Source organism: Mytilus edulis, chromosome 2, assembly GCF_963676685.1.
Source record: "Mytilus edulis chromosome 2, xbMytEdul2.2, whole genome shotgun sequence".
NCBI classification, from domain to species: Eukaryota; Metazoa; Mollusca; class Bivalvia; order Mytilida; family Mytilidae; genus Mytilus; species Mytilus edulis.
Window position 1 is genome coordinate 46,242,639 of NC_092345.1, and position 21,906 is coordinate 46,264,544.

The 21,906-nt window shown below is 32.5% G+C and overlaps 1 protein-coding gene across 1 annotated transcript in view; it reads right to left on the minus strand.

Moving 5' to 3' along the window:
• Positions 1-20,310, minus strand: part of LOC139512270 (integrin alpha-4-like) — a 39,751-nt gene extending 19,441 nt beyond the window's left edge. Inside the window, exons 1-10 of the mRNA XM_071299769.1 lie at positions 20,025-20,310; positions 15,390-15,517; positions 13,735-13,823; positions 11,098-11,289; positions 10,327-10,375; positions 8,674-8,781; positions 5,940-6,046; positions 5,143-5,211; positions 3,187-3,327; positions 893-1,004 (exon numbers count right to left, since the gene is read on the minus strand). Of these exons, the coding sequence (XP_071155870.1) occupies positions 893-1,004; positions 3,187-3,327; positions 5,143-5,211; positions 5,940-6,046; positions 8,674-8,781; positions 10,327-10,375; positions 11,098-11,289; positions 13,735-13,823; positions 15,390-15,517; positions 20,025-20,224 (1,195 nt within the window). The 5' untranslated portion in view covers positions 20,225-20,310. The remainder of the gene's footprint in view (positions 1-892; positions 1,005-3,186; positions 3,328-5,142; positions 5,212-5,939; positions 6,047-8,673; positions 8,782-10,326; positions 10,376-11,097; positions 11,290-13,734; positions 13,824-15,389; positions 15,518-20,024) is intronic.
• Positions 20,311-21,906: the final 1,596 nt, after the last annotated feature.

Consider the following 21,906-nt stretch of genomic DNA (forward strand, 5'->3'; position numbering starts at 1 on the left):
TGTTAACTTGTTTGCTGTTGAGAAAAGTGACTTTTATTTGAACTTTGAGAATCATAAATATATTCCCGTAAATGGCAGAATTCGCTGCATAGAATCTTAATGTTAACTATGAAATTTTAGGTTTTTGGATAATACAGACTACACTTGTGTATCCCACGGTGTTTTCTAAATTTAAAGCACCAGTGTATCCCACGGTGCATCTTTACATTTTCATATATATCTATCTTCACATCTATCTATCTACCTGGTTGCCATATTATCTTCGGGTAACCGACCATAGATCTATCTACATATACATGGGTCTATGGTCTATCTATCTATATATATATATTATATATTGTATGAATCTATCATATTATGAATAAAAGCTGTGGCCAGATATCGCCAAACCATATATGTATTTTGTTTTAATGGCACCATCTGAGATAATTTGTGTTATGTTTATCACCAAACAATCTTTAGCTTATTACTTGTATTTATTTGATAAAATTTAAGAAACTACTGTTTAAAAATAACATTTATAAGCACATTCTTAATACTTTATAAATATTGGGGGTGGGGCTCACCAAGGGTACATTTGTACTAGTATAATTATGAAAACAGACGTGCATTTTGTAACACAATAAAATCGAAAATGACAAGTGGGAATATGTCACAGAGACAACAGCCCGACCAAAGAGCCCAAAGCAACCAATTGGTCTTCAACAGCGATGAAATCCACGACTCATCAGTAGAGCTCAAATCAAAACAGAAGGATATAAAAAAAAAAACGAAAATTCCGAAAAGATGTATCACATACGGATTATGCAATGTATTCAAGAAAAGGACGCATTGTGCGCATACATAGTGCATTTAAAAAGATACGTGTAAGCTGGTTTGTTGATATAGTTACCATCGATATTGTCTTTGTTGATGTCACCTAGGTTAACAATGGTCGCCCCAAATCGTCCTCCTCCTTGGTTATTTCCATATATATTTTGTACACTGGAATCTAGATATTGCGACTGTAAAAATACCATCAATATATAATATTTTGTTATTATATACAAAACAAGAATATTAGAAAAAAATTAAACAAAATATATAATAAAAAACATATCGAGCAAATAAACGAGCTATAAGAGTCAAAAGTAAACATAACATAAGGCCAAAAGTTTATTTCCGTCTGAGTCATTCAAAATATGATTCAAAGACGTCACATGTCAAGAGCCAATGGTAACAATTTTAACAGTGTACAGACAAAGAGACGGAAGATGGAAGACGGAATCACAAGTCGAAAAGAGAAAGACTAAATCATGGCAAAACAAAGACAAAGATAACAAGAAAGTGTCCACAGTACACGGATGCCCCACTCGCACTATCATTTCCTATGTTTAGTGGACCGTGAAATTGGGATAAATTCTCTAATTTGGCATTGAAATTGGAATTATCTTATCAAAGGGAACATGTATACTAAGTTTCAAGTTGATTGGACTTCTACTTTATCAAAAACTACCTTGACCAAAAACTTTAACCTGAAATTTGCACTATCATTTTATATGTTCAGTGAACCGTAAAATTGGGGTCAAAACTCTAATTTGGCATTTAAATTAGAAAGATCATATCATAGGGCACATGTATACTAAGTTTCAAGTTGATTGGACTTCAACTTCATCAAAAACTACCTTGACCAAAAACTTTAACCTGAAGCGGGACAGACGGACGAACGAACGGACGAACGGACGGACGAACAAAAGGACGAACGGACGGACGAACGGACGCACAGACCAGAAAACATAATGCCCCTCTACTATCGTAGGTGGGGCATAAAAAGTATAAAACAACGGACCACAAAACACTACATAAAAAACTAAAGACGGAGTAATTGGACAATGAGGACGAACTAAAATGACCCGAGAAGGTATAACTAAGTAGATTATGTTCATCGTGTGGCGCCTGTGTTAATCATAGTAAACACATATTCGAATTCGGTGTCAAGTCTTAGACCCCGTTTACATTGGCAACGAAATTTAATTGGTTTTTATTTGAATCGATCTTAAAATAATTTAATATCGTAGCAGCTACGTAGCCGCTATGTAGCAACTAGTCTATAGCTATACGTTCAATAGTCAAAATCTACGTAGCACTACGTAGCTGCTACGATATTGAAGTCAACCCAGTTCGCGTTAACATTGCACAAGCAAGATCAATCGAGATCGATCTTATTTAATCCAGTGCGTTTACACTACAAAATAAAAAGAACCGGTCTTTATTTTCATATCTAAATATAACATTCACCTGAATAAAGATTGATCGCGATCGATCAAGCGTTTACACCAAAAAAATAAGATCGATTCAAATAAGATCGATATTTTTAAAACCACCTCTAGAGGTAGACTTTTCAAGTCCAATTGAAGATCGATCTTACTCGTTTACCATTGGACCAAAGATCGAACTTAAAAGATCGAACTTACATGTGTAGTAAAGATCGATCTTTTTTTGTCGGTGTAAACGGGGTCTTAGTTGGCCGTTCACTACGCTACTAACTACACATGTCAGAAACGTTCGCAATTAAAGGCATTAAACGGGAAAAAAAGATTTAATTTTGATAACATTGCTAGAATATTTTATCAATGAAGAGAAAAACGTAAATGTAAAATTTATGAATCCATTAGAAATATAAAAAAAATATACTTAAGTTCAAATTCGTTCAGGCTACAGTAAGTTGACCTAAAACAAATTTGGAGATTCTTTTTTATGTCTTTTTGTTCGTTACTCCTTATAAATCCGTGGTTTTCAAAAATAAACGGCGAAAGATACAAGAGGGACATTCAAACTCATAGATCGAAAATAAACTGACAACGCCATGGCTAAATATGTCAAAGACATACAGACAAATGACAGTACACAACTCACAAGACACAACATAGAAAACTAAAGATTAAGCAACACGAACACCACCAAAAACTAGGGGCGATCCCATGTGCTGAACTTTTTAGATTAAGAAGAGGAATGTGTATAAGTGACTTGTCGCTTGTTTTCCAATCAATGTCGTATTTATTTATTTGTTTCTAGATAAAATATTGTTTACACTAAATATCTAGATTTAAGCGTTCAAGGTGAAGGTAAGTAAGCCCAGATAAAATGCCTCAGACGCACGGACATTGTTTAGTTATATTTCATTTTCTTTTTAATGATTACACATACATCACCAGTCCCATAATACACAAACACTGTTCCTTCGTCATAGGATACAACCTTCTGTAGTGGGGCACCAACCAATACGTCGTTATTTCCGTCATTGTTGACATCAGCAATACAAATAGATAACCCGTATCCTGATCCAATCTGAATATTACGAAAAAATTGCACTTATTAAGCCTGTGATATCTAAAGACTAAGTATAGATTAGATTGAAATAAACATCGTGACAATAACACTTGGTTGTTTATCTTCACATTGGAAAAGATGAAAAGAAATCTTTAGTATACTTTTGCTTTCGAGTGACCGAATAAACATACATACACATATAAGGAAATTATTGCAGTTTGTGAATATCGATACGATATCAAGATTTTTTTAATGTATATACGTATACTCTATTGGACTAAAATATTCAAAATTACGCACTAGCAAAAACACAAAATTGGTGTCATTTCCATCCATTAATGTCACTATGAATGACACTTTAATTAATCAGTGATTGCTTGTATGTATTGTTTTCTTGGTCGACCATTATTTTCCATGTCTTTTTTATATTCAATTTCTTTGTTACATATAGTTCCTTTTATATTGTTATATTGTTCTTTCATTTGTCTTTGTACTACTATTAATATTACCTTTACCGTTTGTTTTCTTTTCTGTTATATCCATTTGACGTTACTCGGTACTTATAAATCTCGTCAATGTGTTTGTATTATCTTTAATTTTTCACTGGTGTGTTTTGTATATGCGAATTTTTATGTTCCTTTGATTCTTATAACGTGACTCTGTGCTTTAAAATATCCCGTCATTATATCATTGTTCTGTGATATGTTATAATGTTATTGTTCTATTGTATGTTATTATATTAATGTTCAATTATATATCATTATGTTATTGTTCTAGTATATATATATATGTCATTGTGTTTACTCGTGTAGTGGTATTAACCATTTGTGGAGTATTATATATTCTAAATTCATGACAATTTCAAATGTCGGATTATTTCTGAAATTAATATTTAAATAACTTTTGATTTTTTAACCCTTTATTCCAAAATTTCCCCATGTGAAATTATAAAAATACTTTGAATAAACAGTGAACGACAATTTTCCCCCCTATGTGACGTTTACATTTTCTGACGTCAGACACGCGAAGCAATGAATGTGTTTTTTTAATTTGATAGATGTTTTTGTGCTTTTTTTGTAAATGATTGTTTGTTTTGAGATTGTATCACAGTGAGGACTGCTGTACCCATATTTTAACTATTTTATTTAGTATGTCTGTTTTGTTCATGCATCGTTTTAAATATAACGGAATTTGACGAGACTGTCGTACAAGTGAGAGGTTTAGCGCTATAAAACCAGGTTCATTCACCATTTTCCACATTTGAAAATGCCTGTTTCAAGTCAGGAATATGACAGTTGTTGTCCATTTGTTTGATGTGTTTTGTCATTTGATTTTGCCATGTGATTAGTGTCTTTCCGATTGAATTTCATTCGGAGTTCAGTATTTTTGTTGATTTTACTTTTTTTTATATATGTATATACTCAGATTTATAGCATGTCAATCCTAAATTGTTATTAGATTTCAAATCAGTAACATTTGCACTACATAAACATGTATGAACTGTATTTTGTTAAGTTCGTGTTTGTTAATTAAATTCAAGCGTCTTTTTATTGTGTCGTAAGACTATTGAGAATGTGGTAAAAAATGTAAAATAACAAAAAATACCGAATTCCGAGGAAAATTCAAAACGGAAAGTCCCTAATCAAACGGCAAAATCAAAGATCAAACACATCAAACAATTGTATAACAACATGCAGCTGACATATTCCTGACGTGCAGTAATTTACTTATGTAGAAAATGGTGGGTTACATCTGTTTTATAGCTAGCTTAACCTCGCACTCGTATGAGAGAAAATGTATGATAAAAAATTATATAAATAAAATTATTCTTACCTTATTTCCAATAAACTGTTTTCTCACTCCTAGATTCGACCCACCACCAGTAGGACATAAAACTACAAACTTATATGAAATGAAAAAATATAACATGTTTATCAATACGAAAACATCTTTTGTTATTTGTGCTTTAAATGGAGAAGATATACAGTTGACAATGAAAACCATGTGGTAAGTAAAAGACTACACAATGTCAAAAAGAATTAACAAAGACGAAAATACAAGCAAGACAACAAGCTAAACTTTGAGTTATGCGAATCTGATCATGCATAATGGCACCAGTCGTGTTGCTTAAATAAATGATAATTAAAAACGTATCGTCGTCACGCGATCTGGAACTTTCTAAAAATAACAATTATTCAGTTCAAAGGATGGTAGGGAACCCCAATCAGGTCTTCATTCCTTCTTTAAAGATAATTAGTGCAAGTGGTTTAAATATAGGCTATCACAAGTCACCTGACTTTTGTTACCGCTTTTGTGTTGATGTACATCAGAATATAATATACATGTTCATTTTCTGTACATTTAATGTTTATAAAATAATTATATATATATGTCCCGAGCATTAATTTGCGTAGATGTTCTCAACACAAACCTTTAGTTTTTTAATGCTGTTACTGTTCTCATATGATAACCACTGACGTCACGCGCTTTTGGCGTACCAAATTATAAACCTGGTATATTTGATGCGTTTGTAGACTAACAATCATGCAAACCCCCTCTAATTATCCGTATTATAGATAGTTTACCTTATGTAATCATATATTCAAACTATGTATGCTTCGATGACTTACCGATCCAAGATGACCATCATTATTGGCAAAATGAGGAATCCCTGCTACAACAGTAGTTCTAGAGCAGCCAGACTGAGGACCGATTCTTCCGACATCTATAGATAATCCTGAAATAATAATATGTGTTTACATGTATAGTAAATCATACTTTTATCTAATGTAATCCTTTGATATGTCGTTTTCTTGAAGTTATGCATATTTCCAAAACCAACAAAAAACTCTGGCTGGTGACATCCATAGTTGTGTTGAGATATATGTAATATAACAATATCAAACAAGATGTAGAAGAATTGCCAATAAGACAACTTTCGTTGTAAAGCGAATTTTAACAACTTTAGGTCACCGTATGAGATCTATATCACATAGTAACACATAAAAGACCAGGCATAAAAACATGTGAAATAGTTCTAACGAGAAACCCAAATGCTCGAATTTATAATTTTATGAAGAATTAAAAAACAAACAAAAGCAATTATGATTGAAAACAACCAACGACAATTACTTAATTTCAAGCTCATGACGTCGGATAAAAAAACATATAGAATGTACCGGAGTTAAATATATGTTTGTGGGCGCTCAAACATTCGTTTTATCTAAGACAGTGGTGTAGCAGTGCAATATAAGAACAAACTGTTAAAATTATATTGGATTTGTATATTCAATCTAAGTACTATCAGTAACTGACTAGGATTGTCAGTTTTCCTATCAAATGTGGTTTTCTCCGGGCACTCCGGCTTCCTCCACCAATAAAACCTGACTACGAAATAGCCTAAATGCGGTGCTTAAAATTGGCGTTAAAACACCAAAAATAAAAAAGCAGGTACTATCAGTAACTCAAAAGTCGTTCATAGAGATTAGAAAGTTCTTTTTCAAAACTTAGGTATCGCAATCAGTGCACATCCAATGAATGTAATGATTGTGCAATGCCAAAGATGTATTAGCGTCAGAGTGTAAGACCATAAGTTTTCATATCTGTATATTAACACTGATAATGTACATAGTCGTGATCAAATTGATAACCTCTAAGAACAAATCTATTCAAGGGGTCCATTAGATTATATCGATTGTATCTACACTTACGGACTTTATAAACAACATCATTGTCAAAATTAGGATGTTATATCCCGTTTTGTCGTTGCTTTATGCAGGAGTTGGGATTTTATTGGGTGAAATCGTTATTCAAGTTACAACGTATACTAAAATATCATTAATAATCAAATATCTCCGTATGGAATAACAACCAGTGGCGTAGCTGGGTCATTTTTACGTGTACGCTCGAATATTGGCGATGAATATGAGGGGTGCCAACCGCTCATTGTAGTGGGTTCAAAAGGGACGAAGCCCCCGAAAGCTATCGAGAATGAGATACTTTAATGATTCCTGTTTTTTTTGGTTAAATTTTGTAATATGTTAACTTATTCATCGTGTTAAACTGGAAGCGAGCCTAGTGGTCATTGGTTTTAGAGAAAACGTCCATACCAATATTACTTTTAAATAAGTTTAAAGGGTGCCGTGAGTGAGCATACAATCTACAAAAGCACCTTTAATGAACACGAAAAAAAAGTATTTCTAATAGGTGCAATATAAAAAAAAATCTGGAACACCAAGAATTTCTTCCCACAAAAAGTGAATCAATGTATCATTCCTTTAAAGGGATTTAAGAAATTTTCTTTTGATATTTTTTTCTTGATCTGGAATATTACATGACAATCTATGAAGGTTTATAAATTGAGCATGTAAAACATTTAATTGCGTAAAGAAGAGTTCGGCTATCTGTCTATCAGAAAAGAACAGAAAAAATGAACGAAAACAAATGCTTTCAAATTTTTAGCTTTAGACATTTAATTTAGTCATAGAAAAAGCTTCCTCGGCATTTTCATAAAATTCGATAAAGGTGACCGTCTGACAAGTAGTTACTGTAATTGAGAAATAACAAAATGTAAGCCCAAATTGCGACCACTTATTAATTGCAGAAAGTAATACATTTTCTCCTTAAAATGCGGGAAAATTAAAGATATAATTGCATTATTATATTGCTCTGAATACTCTTTTGATCATAAACAGTTTCTGTACAACTTTCGTAAAATTTCACCGAGATTCATTCAAAAGACTTTATCCACATTCGGAACCTAAATATTGACGCCGCTTTGTCTAGCCCTTTGGGACATAAATCACAGGCTAGACAAAAATAAAAACAGCATATCGAATCTGAGCAGATAGTGAATTGCTTTAAATAAAAGAAAAGTACATAGAATTCACAGTAGATTCAGACTTTTACAAAAGATTCGAACAAATATATTAAATGATCTATTTGAGTAAATTTAGTCCCTTTTTGTTCAAAATTACAATCCATTAGAAAATGAAGGCTGATGTGCTTTTGACCAGTTTTTCTTATTCTATGTCGATTATTTGTTTTATTTTCAAAATTCAAGTGTACGCCCGGGCGTTTTGACGTAAACGTAGCTACGCGCATGACAACTTGCTCTCTCAGTAACCTATAACATTTAATTCCTGTTCAGCATTTACACTGAAATGCATTCATATATTATGGTCCCAAACCCGACATTATTGTTCATTTTTAGGAAATAATTAAAATCTGTGGAACTGAAGGAAGGATATTCCACGCCAAAAAAGACGCGTCGGTTGATCGGAAATTATAGTACCATTTTTCCGCCACAAGATTTTTCTAAGCTTTTAGCCTATCAATAATTTATAAAGAAAACGATGTACTTACCCATTTCAGCGTTATCCAGCAGTCCATTATAGAGAGTGTTGCTTGTTTTTGCACTGTATGTTGTGAAAAAATTGTTTGTTTTATCAGCTTCGTAGAATATAAAACCCCCTGAAATAAGAAAATCAAAAGTAATCTTTTCGCTGTAAACCAAGGACCCGTGTTGAAGGCCGTACTTTGACCTTTAATTATTCACTTTTTATATAGTGCGACTTCGATTGAGAGTTGTTTCATTGGCACTAGACTACATCTTCCTATTTATATTTATTCTTTTCTCTTTTTTTTTAATATTTTGACACAATTTGTCTTCTACTTGTTAACTTAAATGCCAAAGCGTAGAAAGATCGACCTCGGGACTTGTAGGTATACATAAATTGTCTAGGGATATTCCGATACATATTCATTTTATGATTAGTAAGTATCGATTCCCGTAGTAACTAAATAGATCTCATTTACATTTTGAATAATTTACATTTTGAATAATGCGCAATCACGTTACACATTGTAATTCTAAATGTTAATGTTGTGCAAAAATGAAGAAAAAAAACACTGTGGCGTGCTTAACAAGGGTCGATTTCATATTCTCATAAATTAAGTGATAAGTACATGCCACACACGAATTCTGATCAGTTGAAAGCTATAATGAAAGAATATTGGTGTATGCAAAGGCACTTGTCACTGATAGAAAATAAAAGAATGTCTCTGAGTACACGAATATCGCCGCTGAAACGTTGAAAATAGATTTGGCGGAAGCACGGAAAGACAGAAGGACGGACGGTCAAGGGTCACATATAATACCCCGAGAGCTAAGATGGGGTATACACACTAATACTTTGATATGGACAAGTCCCTGTTGGTATAGGGTATACTTGAATAAGATAACATATATCCGGTTTATGTCACACTAACCAAGCCAAGGCATCTAAACGTCAACATCATTTTATGATGTTCGAAAATAGACTAGCGTTCATTTGTCTTGATCAAAATCATTCCGAGTTTAGCTGACATAAATACTATAAATCAGGGTTCATTGAATATATAAAGTCTTTTACATAAAAAGATGTTCAACTTAACATAAATAAACTCATCATAGATACCAGGACTAAATTTTGTATATACGCCAGACACGCGTTTCGTCTACAAAAGACTCATCAGTGACGCTCGAATCCAAAAACGTTAAAAAGGCCAAATAAAGTACGAAGTTGAAGAGCATTGAGGGCCAAAATTCCTAAAAGTTTTGCCAAATAAAGCTAAGGTAATCTATGCCTGAGGTAGAAAAGCCTTAGTATTTCAAAAATTCAAAATTTTGTGAACAGTAAATTTATAAATATAACCATATCAATGATAATTCATGTCAGCACACAAAAGTGCTGACTACTGGGCTGGTGATGTAACCCTCGGGGAAATATATCTCCACCAGCAGTGTCATCGACCCAGTGGTAGTAAATCAACTCATCATAGATACCAGGACTAAATTTTGTATATACGCCAGACGCGCGTTTCGTCTACATAAGACTCATCAGTGACGCTAGAATCCAAAAAAGGTAAAAAGGCCAAATAAAGTACGAAGTAAAATAATGTTCTACTCAAGCTAAAAATAAATTGTTATTTTCTCAGGTGCACCTTCGTCCTTTTTAGACCCTGCGCTATGCCTACCTTGGTCATTCCACATCCCTGGGCCACCAACCATTACCTCATCGTCAATCTGACAAATAAAACAGATACATATGTGTAATATTCATTGCTGAACGGTGTTAAACTATCGAAAAGAGTCGCGCAAAACCGTAATAAAATTTTGTCGGCTGCACATTTCAAGTCAGAAATATGAATAACAAAAATAATCGTATATTAAAAAAAAAGATATAAAGTTGATTTTTTATAGAATGTCTAGCATTCGAACAACAACGACTAGTCATGTTAAATTCTGCTTTAGGAATGTGTTCTTATTTGAAACACCTAGCTACAGAAAACAATTTTTTTTTGGGGCTTCTTTCTTGTCCAAATGAAGAAATATGAAATATTGGTATTTTGATTTTTGAAAACAACTGCTATGGATAACTTCATATTATAAGTATCATAATTGTTTCTTTATTACTGTCTTCTTTTCTTTTATCGGTCCATTTTTTGGTCTAATGAATTATTCGTATTCGTAAATATAACTATAAGGGCGGTAATAGCAATTTTCCAAAGCTTTTAAATCAACAAAAAAATCGAAAGCAAAAGCTGACGCTTTTTTACAGTGTCAGTGCACGGTTTAGATTCTATTTACTCTTTAAACATTATTTTTTTTATCGAATCTTTTTGTCATTTGCGTAAGATAAAAATGCAGTGTTTAATTTGAAGGTTAGCAGAACATAAATATCAAATCAAAAAGGTTGTCATAATATATTCCAACAAATCACGTTGTAATTGATATTGGAAACTTACATCGGTTGGTACAGCAACAGTTCCAATCAGAGCCATACCATAACTGTATCCGTTGCTATAGTAACTATTGTATCTTATTCTCTTATCTGTCTCAATTGAGTTAAAATTGTGACTTATATCATGACACCGTCCAACAGGTCTTTCTATTCTATTCGATTGATCACTCAAATCTTTCCATAACTGAGCGCAAGCCTGAAATGTTAATACAAACTTCTTGAAATAAACTGTAATTACACACATCTTCCTTTTTATATTAATAAACGAATGCTTAAAATATTCATACAAACTGAGCAAGCACAAAGTGAGAACATGACTGAAATGTAAATACAAACTGAAAACATGCCTGAAACATAAATACAAACTGAGCACATGTCTGAAACATAAATACAAACGGAGCGCATGCCTGAAACATGAATACAACCGGAGGGCATGCCTGAAATGAAAATACAAACTGAGCACATGCCTGAAACATAAATACAAACTGAGCACATGCCTGAAACATAAATACAAACTGAGCACATGCCTGAAACATGAAAACAACCGGAGGGCATGCCTGAAACATAAATACAAATTGAGCACATGCCTGAAACATAAATACAAACTGAGCACATGCCTGAAACATAAATACAAACGGAGCACATGTCTGAAACATAAATACAAACTGAGCACATGCCTGAAACATAAATACAAACTGAGCACATGCCTGAAACATAAATACAAACGGAGCGCATGCCTGAAATGAAAACACAAACTGAGCACATGCCTGAAACATAAATACAAACTGAGCACATGTCTGAAACATAAATACAAACGGAGCACATGCATGAAATGAAAATACAAACTGAGCACATGCCTGAAACATAAATACAAACTGAGCACATGTCTGAAACATAAATACAAACGGAGCACATGCATGAAATGAAAATACAAACTGAGCACATGCCTGAAACATAAATACAAACTGAGCACATGCCTGAAACATAAATACAAATTGAGCACATGCCTGAAACATAAATACAAACGGAGCACATGTCTGAAACATAAATACAAACTGAGCACATGCCTGAAACATAAATACAAACTGAGCACATGCCTGAAACATAAATACAAACGGAGCGCATGCCTGAAATGAAAACACAAACTGAGCACATGCCTGAAACATAAATACAAACTGAGCACATGTCTGAAACATAAATACAAACGGAGCACATGCATGAAATGAAAATACAAACTGAGCACATGCCTGAAACATAAATACAAACTGAGCACATGCCTGAAACATAAATACAAATTGAGCACATGCCTGAAACATAAATACAAACGGAGCACATGCCTGAAATGAAAATACAAAGTGAGAACATGCCTGAAATGAAAATGCACTGAGCTCATGTTTTAAATGAAATACAAAGTGAGAACATGCTTGAATTGCTGTGTGGTTTTTTTTTCTACATTGGCTAGAGGTATAGGTGAGTGTTGATATCTAACAAAAATTGTTTAACCCCGCAGCATTTTTGCGCCTGTACGAAATCAGGAGCCTCTGACATTTGTTAGTCTTGTATGCTTTTTTATTTTACCACATTTATATGTTTTGGAATTTAGTATGGCCTCTATTATCATTGAACTAGTACACATTTTTGTTTAGGGCTAGCTGAAAAATGCCTTCGGGTGCGGGAAATTCGCTGTGTTGATGACCCATTGGTTGTTTTTTACTCTTTGGTCGGGTTGTTGTCGGTTTGACGCATTCCCCATTTCCATTCTCAATTTTATAAAAAATGTAATAACTAACTGAGCACATGGCTGAAATGTAATTTCACACTAACAACGTGTCTGAAATGAATATATAAACTGAGTGCATACCTGAAATGTAGATACAAACAAATATCTTTTTTTTTTTAATATTTCTTTTTTACATTTTATTTTAATAATAATCATATCAATCTATTTGATATTATTTAGATTGATATGTTTAATAAAAAAGGGAAGATGTGGTATTATTGCCAAAGAGACAAATATCAACCAAAGTTCGGATGAAGTAGATGTAAGCAACTATAGGCAACCCTACGGCCTTCAGCAATGAGAAAACCCCGTAACGTATAATCAGCAATGAAATGTCCCGCAATGAAAAATATGTAGCTGTTCAATTGAGAAAAATAAATATTGGTATCGAAAAATTTCAGTAGATTTTCAATTTTGAATAATAAAAGTCATTATTTATACCAATGAAAACATTTTCGAATATCTAACTGTAGTGTTGAGTAGGTTACATTTTAGAATTTGGATTTGTTACCCCAGTCATTTTGATAAAATTTCTTCTACCAATTTTACATATTAAGTTATAATAACCTCATCCAACAATGCCCAAAAATGTCCCAGATTGTGTTTATTTGTTACTCAATTCATTAGTGTAATATAAACCTTTCATCTGGACAAATATTCTCGTCATAATGCTGTTTCACGCTTCTCAAGTTGATACTTTTGCCGAAAAACGTTCTTGAATAAGTGAATAACACATACCATCGCACTTTAGCGTGACCATCGCGTTTTAGCGTCCCTATCTCACTTTAGTGTCCTACTTATATATATATATATTAACAAGTTGTTTGTTTCTAGTAGGTCAATTTGCTCTCGTCTACTTACCACAATCTTAGTTGCAGTTCTGACGATGCTTCCTCCTAAAAACTGGTTGTCTTCTTCGTAACCATAGTAACCTGATGGCCGTGTTCCTTCTGTAAAACAATAATTTACATATCGTAAGATTTTTTTCAGCTTTTTATACCCTTTTTTTTAATTTACCGCGGTATTTTTCATACATCAAAATAAGAAGATGTGGTATGATTTCCAATCGGTCAACTTTACACCAAAGTTCAAATAAAGTGGATATTAGCAATTTAGCTATAGGCAACCGTATGGCCTTCAATAATGAGAGAGAAACAATACCGTATAGTCGACTATAAACGGCCCCGACATGCAAATATGAAACAATTCAAATTCGATACTTGTTAACTATCAATCAGTCTAAAGTCACAAATGTACAATTTATAATTGGTCCAAAGACACAAATGTAAAGTACTGAATTTGTCCAAAGACACAAGTGTAAAGGAATAATCAGAATTGGTCCAAAGAAACAAATGTAAAGTACAGAATTGGTTCAAGGACACAAATGTAAAGTATAGAATTGGTCCAAAGACACAAGTGTTACGTATAGAATTGGTCCAAAAACACAAAATGTAAAGTGTAGAATTGGTCCAAAAACATAAGAGTAAAAAGTATAGTATTGCCAAAAAAACACAAATGTAAAGTATAAATTCGATGGTTTATAACAGTAAATATAGTTGAATTTATAACAGTGAACAAAGTTGAATTTTTAAATACCTACTAAAGGTTTTTCTACCTCAGGAATAGATTACATTAGCTGTATTTGTCAAAACTTTAAGGAATTGTTTATCATCAATGCTCTTCAACTTCGTACTTTATTTGGCTTTTTAACATTTTTTTATTCGAGCGTCACTGGTGAGTCTTTTGTAGACGAAACGCGCGTCTGGCGTAAATATAAAATTTGAACTGGTATCTATGATGGGTTTATCTAGGGAAGTACTGATATTTTGTAACTGGCAATAAATCAAACCACGATCATTTACGAATATAGACTTACTTGCTCTAGTGAAATTGGAACATTTCAAATTATTTAACCTACTTCTTTGACACAGTTTGTAAGCATTTTATATAGTGGTCTCGTTTTTTTTTAATCGTTAGTTTTCTTGGTGGATAGTTATCTCATAGGCAATCCATCTACATTTTCTTACCTTTAAAGGTTAGTGCTGCTTTTATTCGTAAATATATTGACATAAATTGATTACGCGCTAGGGTTAATTTTCGCTGCTGAGACCGAACCTGACAACAAGTTTGTAAATCCCTCTACGTCCAGTACTCTTTATACTGCCGGGGGAAGACTTCACAGTTTTTTTTCTGCTATTCCCTTTCTTCCCTTGGACAGAAAATTAAACCAAAATGTGGACTCGGAGAGAAATGAATAGGAGTTAAGATGGTATTTACAAGATGTAGAACCAGACTGGTATAACAACGGCCAATTGTAGAAAATAGAACCAAAATAACAGTAATAAAGAATAGAAAAAAATGGACCAAATGAAAAAGAATTAGAGAAAATGGTTAAACAAACAAAGTATACGGCAAATATGGTGCTTAAATCTGAAATATAAGAAATGACGTAAAACATTCAAGAATACATAGCCCCTCTGAAATCCAGACCCTCCTAAATGTGATATATGACCTACCATTAGTCCGTATGATGAATGGCTGACAAGACTTTGTGTTCTGTAATAGTTGACATCTATAAACATTTCCTGGATTTCTTAAAAACGTCGCCGTTGTCATGTTGTCTCTGGGCGCTCCAACAATTACCCTGGAAAAAACAAAGAGAAATTACATATCGTACTCTGGACATATAGTCCGTGGCGACCTGGGTTTCTGTAGGAAACGTAATGGAAACAACGACCTTCAACTGTTATTTTTCTTTTTATTATATTTCAATTGTATAGTTGCATGATAGATATATGTGTAATAGAACAAAACAAAATTTCATAAAAAAACAGAATTTCCACTGAATTAATTGTTTTAACTGACTGGAGAAAATAATGCCCCCCCCCCATACCCCTACCCCAATTTGACCACTGTCTATAAAATGACACTGATACAGATGTTCATTATAACAGAGATTTTATAATGTTTTATTTAAATTTCACATTTCAGTTGTAAAAAAGGTTTTTATTGTGAAAAGCTTAGAAAAATACAACTGAAAAAGTCTTTTGGTCTTTGTTTATGTTACTTTTTTATCGTTGAGGTGCCCTAGGGATTTTTTGTTTTGCACATATAAATCGCTTTCCGTTTTCCCTGATTCACCTCTTCTTCCTGGTTCATACACAGTATGTAACTGACCACGTGTAAACGATATTTTTCTAATCTAAGTACAGAGTACTGCCCCCCCCTTTGGGAAAAAATTTGGTTGCTTATATAGGGAATCACTGAAGCGTGACTGGAGCGGGCCCCCTCTTAGGTCAGTCAGTGGGCCCCCACTTATGAAAATTTCTGGATTCGCCACTGAAGTATACGTTTATGTTTAATTATGCAAATTAATGCTCATGTCCCTTTGCTACTACTAATCAATAGAACAGAACTCAGTGTTATACATAAAAAAAAGATGTGATATGATTACCAATGAGACAACTCTTCACAAGAGATCAATTGACAGACATTAACAACAATAGGTCACCGTACGGCATAATTAGTTATCAAAGGTACCAGGAATATAATTTATTACGCCAGACGCGCGTTTCTTCTACATAAGACTCATCAGTGACGTTCAGATCAAAATAGTTGTAAAGCCAAACAAGTATAAAGTTGAAGAGCATCGAGGACCGAAAATTCCAAAAAGTTGTGCCAAATACAGCTAAGGTAATCTATTCTTGGGATATGAAAATCCTTAGTTTTTCAAAAAATTCAAAGTTTTGTAACAGAAAATTTATAAAAATGATCACATAATTGATATTCATGTCAAAACCGAAGTGCTGACTACTGGGCTGGTGATAACTTCGGGGACGAAACGTCCACCAGCAGTGGCATCGACCCAGTGGTGTAAATAGTTATCAAAGGTACCAGGATTATAATTTATTACGCCAGACGCGCGTTTAAAATTGAAAAAAAAACCAATACCGCACAGTTAGCTATACAAGCCACCGCAAAGACAACTGAAAAACAATTCAAACGAGAAAAGTAACGGCATAATATATGCAAATAATATATGTAACACAGCAACAAACGACAACCAATGAAGTACAGGCTCCTAAATTGGGACAGACAAATACATACACAATGTTGTTTAACATGTTTAGTTATTTAGATCCCAACCCTCCACTAACTTGGAACAGTGGTGTAACAGTACAACATATGAACAAACTATCAAAATCAGTTAAAAAAGCTTCACTGAATCAGAAGGATATAAATAGAGATATACAGAGTGGACGTGGCCGGGTACTTGTACATCCGAACAACAAAAAGACAAGATGTCTTTTTTGTTTTATAATTCTTGTTAATCTTTCAAAAAAGAAAATGCCTGTATCAAATCAGAAATATGACAGTTGTTGTCCATTCGTTTGATGTGTATGAGATTTCGAATTTGCCATTGATTACGGATTTTCTCGGAGTTAGGTATTTTTGTTTATATTTCATATTTGGGTTTGTTCTCCTTGGTGCAGATTTTATCAATTGTAGGTGGCACGGTAGTATTTCCTGGCCCATAAGGGATAATGATAGCCTTTTTAGAATTTTCACCACTTTCTAACACTGCAAAAAATTCTACATTCACAGTTAACTGAAGTGCTTTCATTTTACTATTCAGAAATGAATTTGAATATGGATCATGACCGTTTACTTTTTTAGCTATTTTTAAAAAACTAAGGCCACTAGTCCTTTTATGTCTTTTACGGTGCAATGAATACAAAATTCTCAAAAATTCTCAAAAATTCATTTTCATCTCTATGTAAAATTATTTCATATTTTTCTACACCTGATTCATCCCTCATTTTGGGAAAGTATGTTCAGTTGATACTGTATTTTTGTCCAATCACACTGTTTATATACATTTACCTAAGTAGGGTACAAAAGAGCAACCTAAATTCTGGAATGCAAATACTACCTGTAGGTATGAAGATCTTCTTATACAAAAAAAAATTTAATGTTTTGTATAATTTTTAAAGAGAAACTATCTAGAATGAAACAATTGGGACAATTTAGGTGAACGTTTGTATGTAACGACCATTGCTCACTGTGTACTTTTTAAAGACACTTAAACTATAGGGTCACTAAAGGTTCTCAACACCTTAATAAAGTAATTCGAAAAAATTGATCAGAAATAACACGATGTTTTGATTTATATCAATTATATAAATCAAAACATAAAGGTTATTTCTGATTAATTTTTCGATTTATTCTATAATTAAAGGCGTTAAGAAACCTTGGTGACCCCACAGTTTAGATGTCTATCGTACGTCGTGAACAGTGGTCGTTACAGACAAACGTTCACGTAAATTGTCCCAGTCAATGGATGAATTTAATGTGTCAATCAATGGCCACAGCCACGCTGTTTTGAATTTCATTCTATAGAATAAAAGATCAACAAACTTGTATTTTTTTTGTTGGTTTGCATTGTTTATTTTCAAATGTCTAGTTATGTTAACCATACAATCATATGCACCCCTCCCCCTTTAAACACCACCACTACCATAACCCCTAACTATAACCCCTAACTGTGTTTCCCAAATTAATCTGCAGCAATCATGTTATTCAAAGGATGTATATATTCATTAATCGTTTAAGAGGAATGTGCATACCATGTGCATACCATCCATTTGAAGTTGCATTTTTAAAAGTTTTAAGTAGATTCTTTTCCCGCTTTACTTTAATAAAGTGTTTATATCAGTATACATGGTATACGTGAACTAAGTCAAAAGTAACATCCTATAAGGTCAAAACATTTCAGTAAGTGACAACTAAAATTGAAAACGACATCATTAACATTTTTAATGGTTTGTAGATGTTTACTTGATCGCCTTGATTCCCAGGAAGATAGAATGAAGCATGAAATTGCATTTTTATTTATTTAGTTGATTTTATCATCACCAAACATAAGTTATTGAAGGTTAATGTGTTTCAAACAAAAAAAAGTATATGTATACTACATGTAACTAGATTTATTGTTGTTCCGTGTGTAGCTTACGGATAGGATATAGGTTCCTGTTTGATTCGGTTAATGTATTATCATTTTTTATTCATATTAAAAGTTTGAGCTATGTGTTCTTGCACAATTGTATTTGTCATTAAACAATTCAGGATTATGTCAGTTGTTATCCATTCATTTCATGTGTTTGAGATTTTGATTTTGCAATTTGCTTAGGGACTTGCCGTTTATAAATTTTCCTCGGAGTTTGTTTGTTTTTTTGTTTTTGTTTTGTTTTTTTGCTGCCATTATATAAAGTTATTGAAAAGGAAGGAAACTGTGGTAGTGTATTAGTCAATGAAATAGCAAGTTGAACCGATTGAGATAAAAACAACAATACTACTACGGGTCATCGTGAAGGCACGTGTCCACAAAAAAATGTTGGACTCTAAATTGTCCCGAGTCTATACAGCTCCTTTTGCAGATGCACTTTTTAATACTCAAGTTTTTAGATTATAGTACATAATTGGAAATGTACCTAAATAATATAGTAGTGATGTAGTACCATCAAACTATTGTACTTTTTCGGTTCCATAATTTTATAGTACTAGAATGTATCTACAATTTTGAAGTATCCGCTATGTACCTTTAGTACTTTTTTACTATGATTTGATGACACCTTTCACTGAAAGCGTAATAATGTAAAACTACTGAACTGGCAAAAAAAAAAAAGGTTCATACCATAAATGTACAAGACATTACAAGTATTTTAAACTGTTACTTTTAACTTGAATTGTGAAATTATAGTTCTTAAATAATACACAAATTAGACGTACTGCAAATCGTACTGTAAAATATTTGCCACTGGACGTTAAACAACCAACAATCAATAAATAGTACTATAATAGTATATACGGAAAAGTAGCTGTATAGTAATGATGTGATTAGATCTGATAAAGTTTCTTAATGTCTGAAAAACAAAAAAATATTACTAAAAACAGTTCTGAACTGTACTGTACTTCGGACATGTACGAGACGATTTGGATGGTTTTATCCCCCCTTTTTTAAAATGTTTTTGAATGTTTGTCATTCTATTTTACTAGTCGGTTTTTAAGTGATGAGATATTGTATAGACAATTTTACTGACATTTTATTTTTTTATGAAACATAGAATTATCTACCGTACTGTCAAACATACCATGATCCCGCTGCATTGTTAAGCAAAGTAGAAGAATATCCAAACTGGGATCCAGTCGTCCCGGTGAATTGTTCTACACTTTCTATATCAATATTAAATCCATGACAAAAATTACACAATATCAAAAAAACAAGCATAAACATATATTCCATTGTTGTAATTTCAATATATTTCATTACGACTTCTCTAAACGAAAACATACATATTAAAGGATGTAACTTATAATCCCTGTGAGTTTAACTGTTTAAGGATATTGGGGTCTTAACGAAGATGTCATATTATAGACCGGATATAAATATATTGATGATGATATTTTTTTAAAGAGCGTTACTTATTTCATAAGTGGTTGTAAATATACAATAATCATTGTTCTTCCAAAACCTAATATAAATTTATATTCTTCCTGGTGATTTAAGTAACACCCTCAATATATGATTAATACGATTCGAGTATACTTATGTCTTAAATTGGTACCATTAATTGTGTTTATCCGTCAATCAGACGACTTTATTTGTACAAATAACTGGTATGCATGTAATGTTTAAGAGTCAGCGTCAGATTATTTGTAGAATAGCTTAAGGGGGCTCGCGGGTCTAAATGAATTTTTTTATTTAATATAGGATTTCTCTATATTTTTCTATAAATGAACTTTATCTTACACTTAATAGAAAAATGAAATTAAAAAATGGGGTCACCGTTCATTTACGCTCACAATCTGCCTTCGAAAGGAGCATACATTTTTGTTAATGTCCTTTTTTTCTGTTGAACTAATAGAAGAAATAGCGGCAATATAAAAAAAAGTTTTAATGGAATTCTTTCTCTCTGAAATATTATGAAATTATCATAGTGGATGATAAACTTGGAATTGATAGTAGAAAGCAAAAACATGTTATTTCTGGTATATTTTAGTTAAATATAATACAGAAAAACGCGAAATAATTAATTAATTAAATAATCTTTATTTGTCATATAAGTAACATTATACTTGTGACATAAACAAAAGTAACAACAACAATAAAATAACTGAGTTAAACACACACATATCTATATATATACAACTATAACTAACTAAGAGTCCCCTGTCCTCAGCTCTAAAGACTGTTTTATAAAGGAACCTGTTTTTTTCACTTGGTTTATATTAGAAGGATTTAGTAGGACTACTAGTTTTTCAGTATCAGATAGATTTGGAAACATAGGATTATCTATTGCCATGTCATTAAAAAGTTTTATACGTAAAACATTATAAATTTGACAGTGGAGGAGAAAGTGATTTTCATCTTCTAAGGTTTTACAAGTTGGACATGTTCTATTGTCTCGAGGTATTTTTAGATATCTGCCCTTCTCAATGAGCAAATTATGGTCACTAATTCTAATTTTTGTAAATAAACGTCTAGTTTCAAAATTGTGATATTTTAGATAAAATTCTTGGTCTTGTTTGACTTTAATATTTTTGTAAAGAAAAAGTTTATTATTTTCGTTCAAACTGTTAATTTTATTTTCCAGTAGTTCTGAATAAAATTTACTTGTAATATTCTTAATCCAAGTCTTTAGTTTGTTAACTTGTTCCATATTTTGACAGGACATTACTTTTTGTATATCAATATTCATTTCTTGTGTTGAATCTTTTATAAAAGTGGACCAAGTATAAACTCCTTGTGAATCAAGGTGTTTACTTAATGTATAACTTTCTTTTAGCAATGGGTTTATGTTTTTTTCAGTATTTAATCTAGCCCAATAAAGAATTGCTTGTGTTTTTATATATTTTTCTATTGGTTGTCTACCAAGTTTAGCTTTAACACCTAAAAAGTAAAATCACAAAAATACTGAACTTAGAGGAAGATCAATTGGGAAAGTCCATAATCACATGGCAAAATCAAATAAC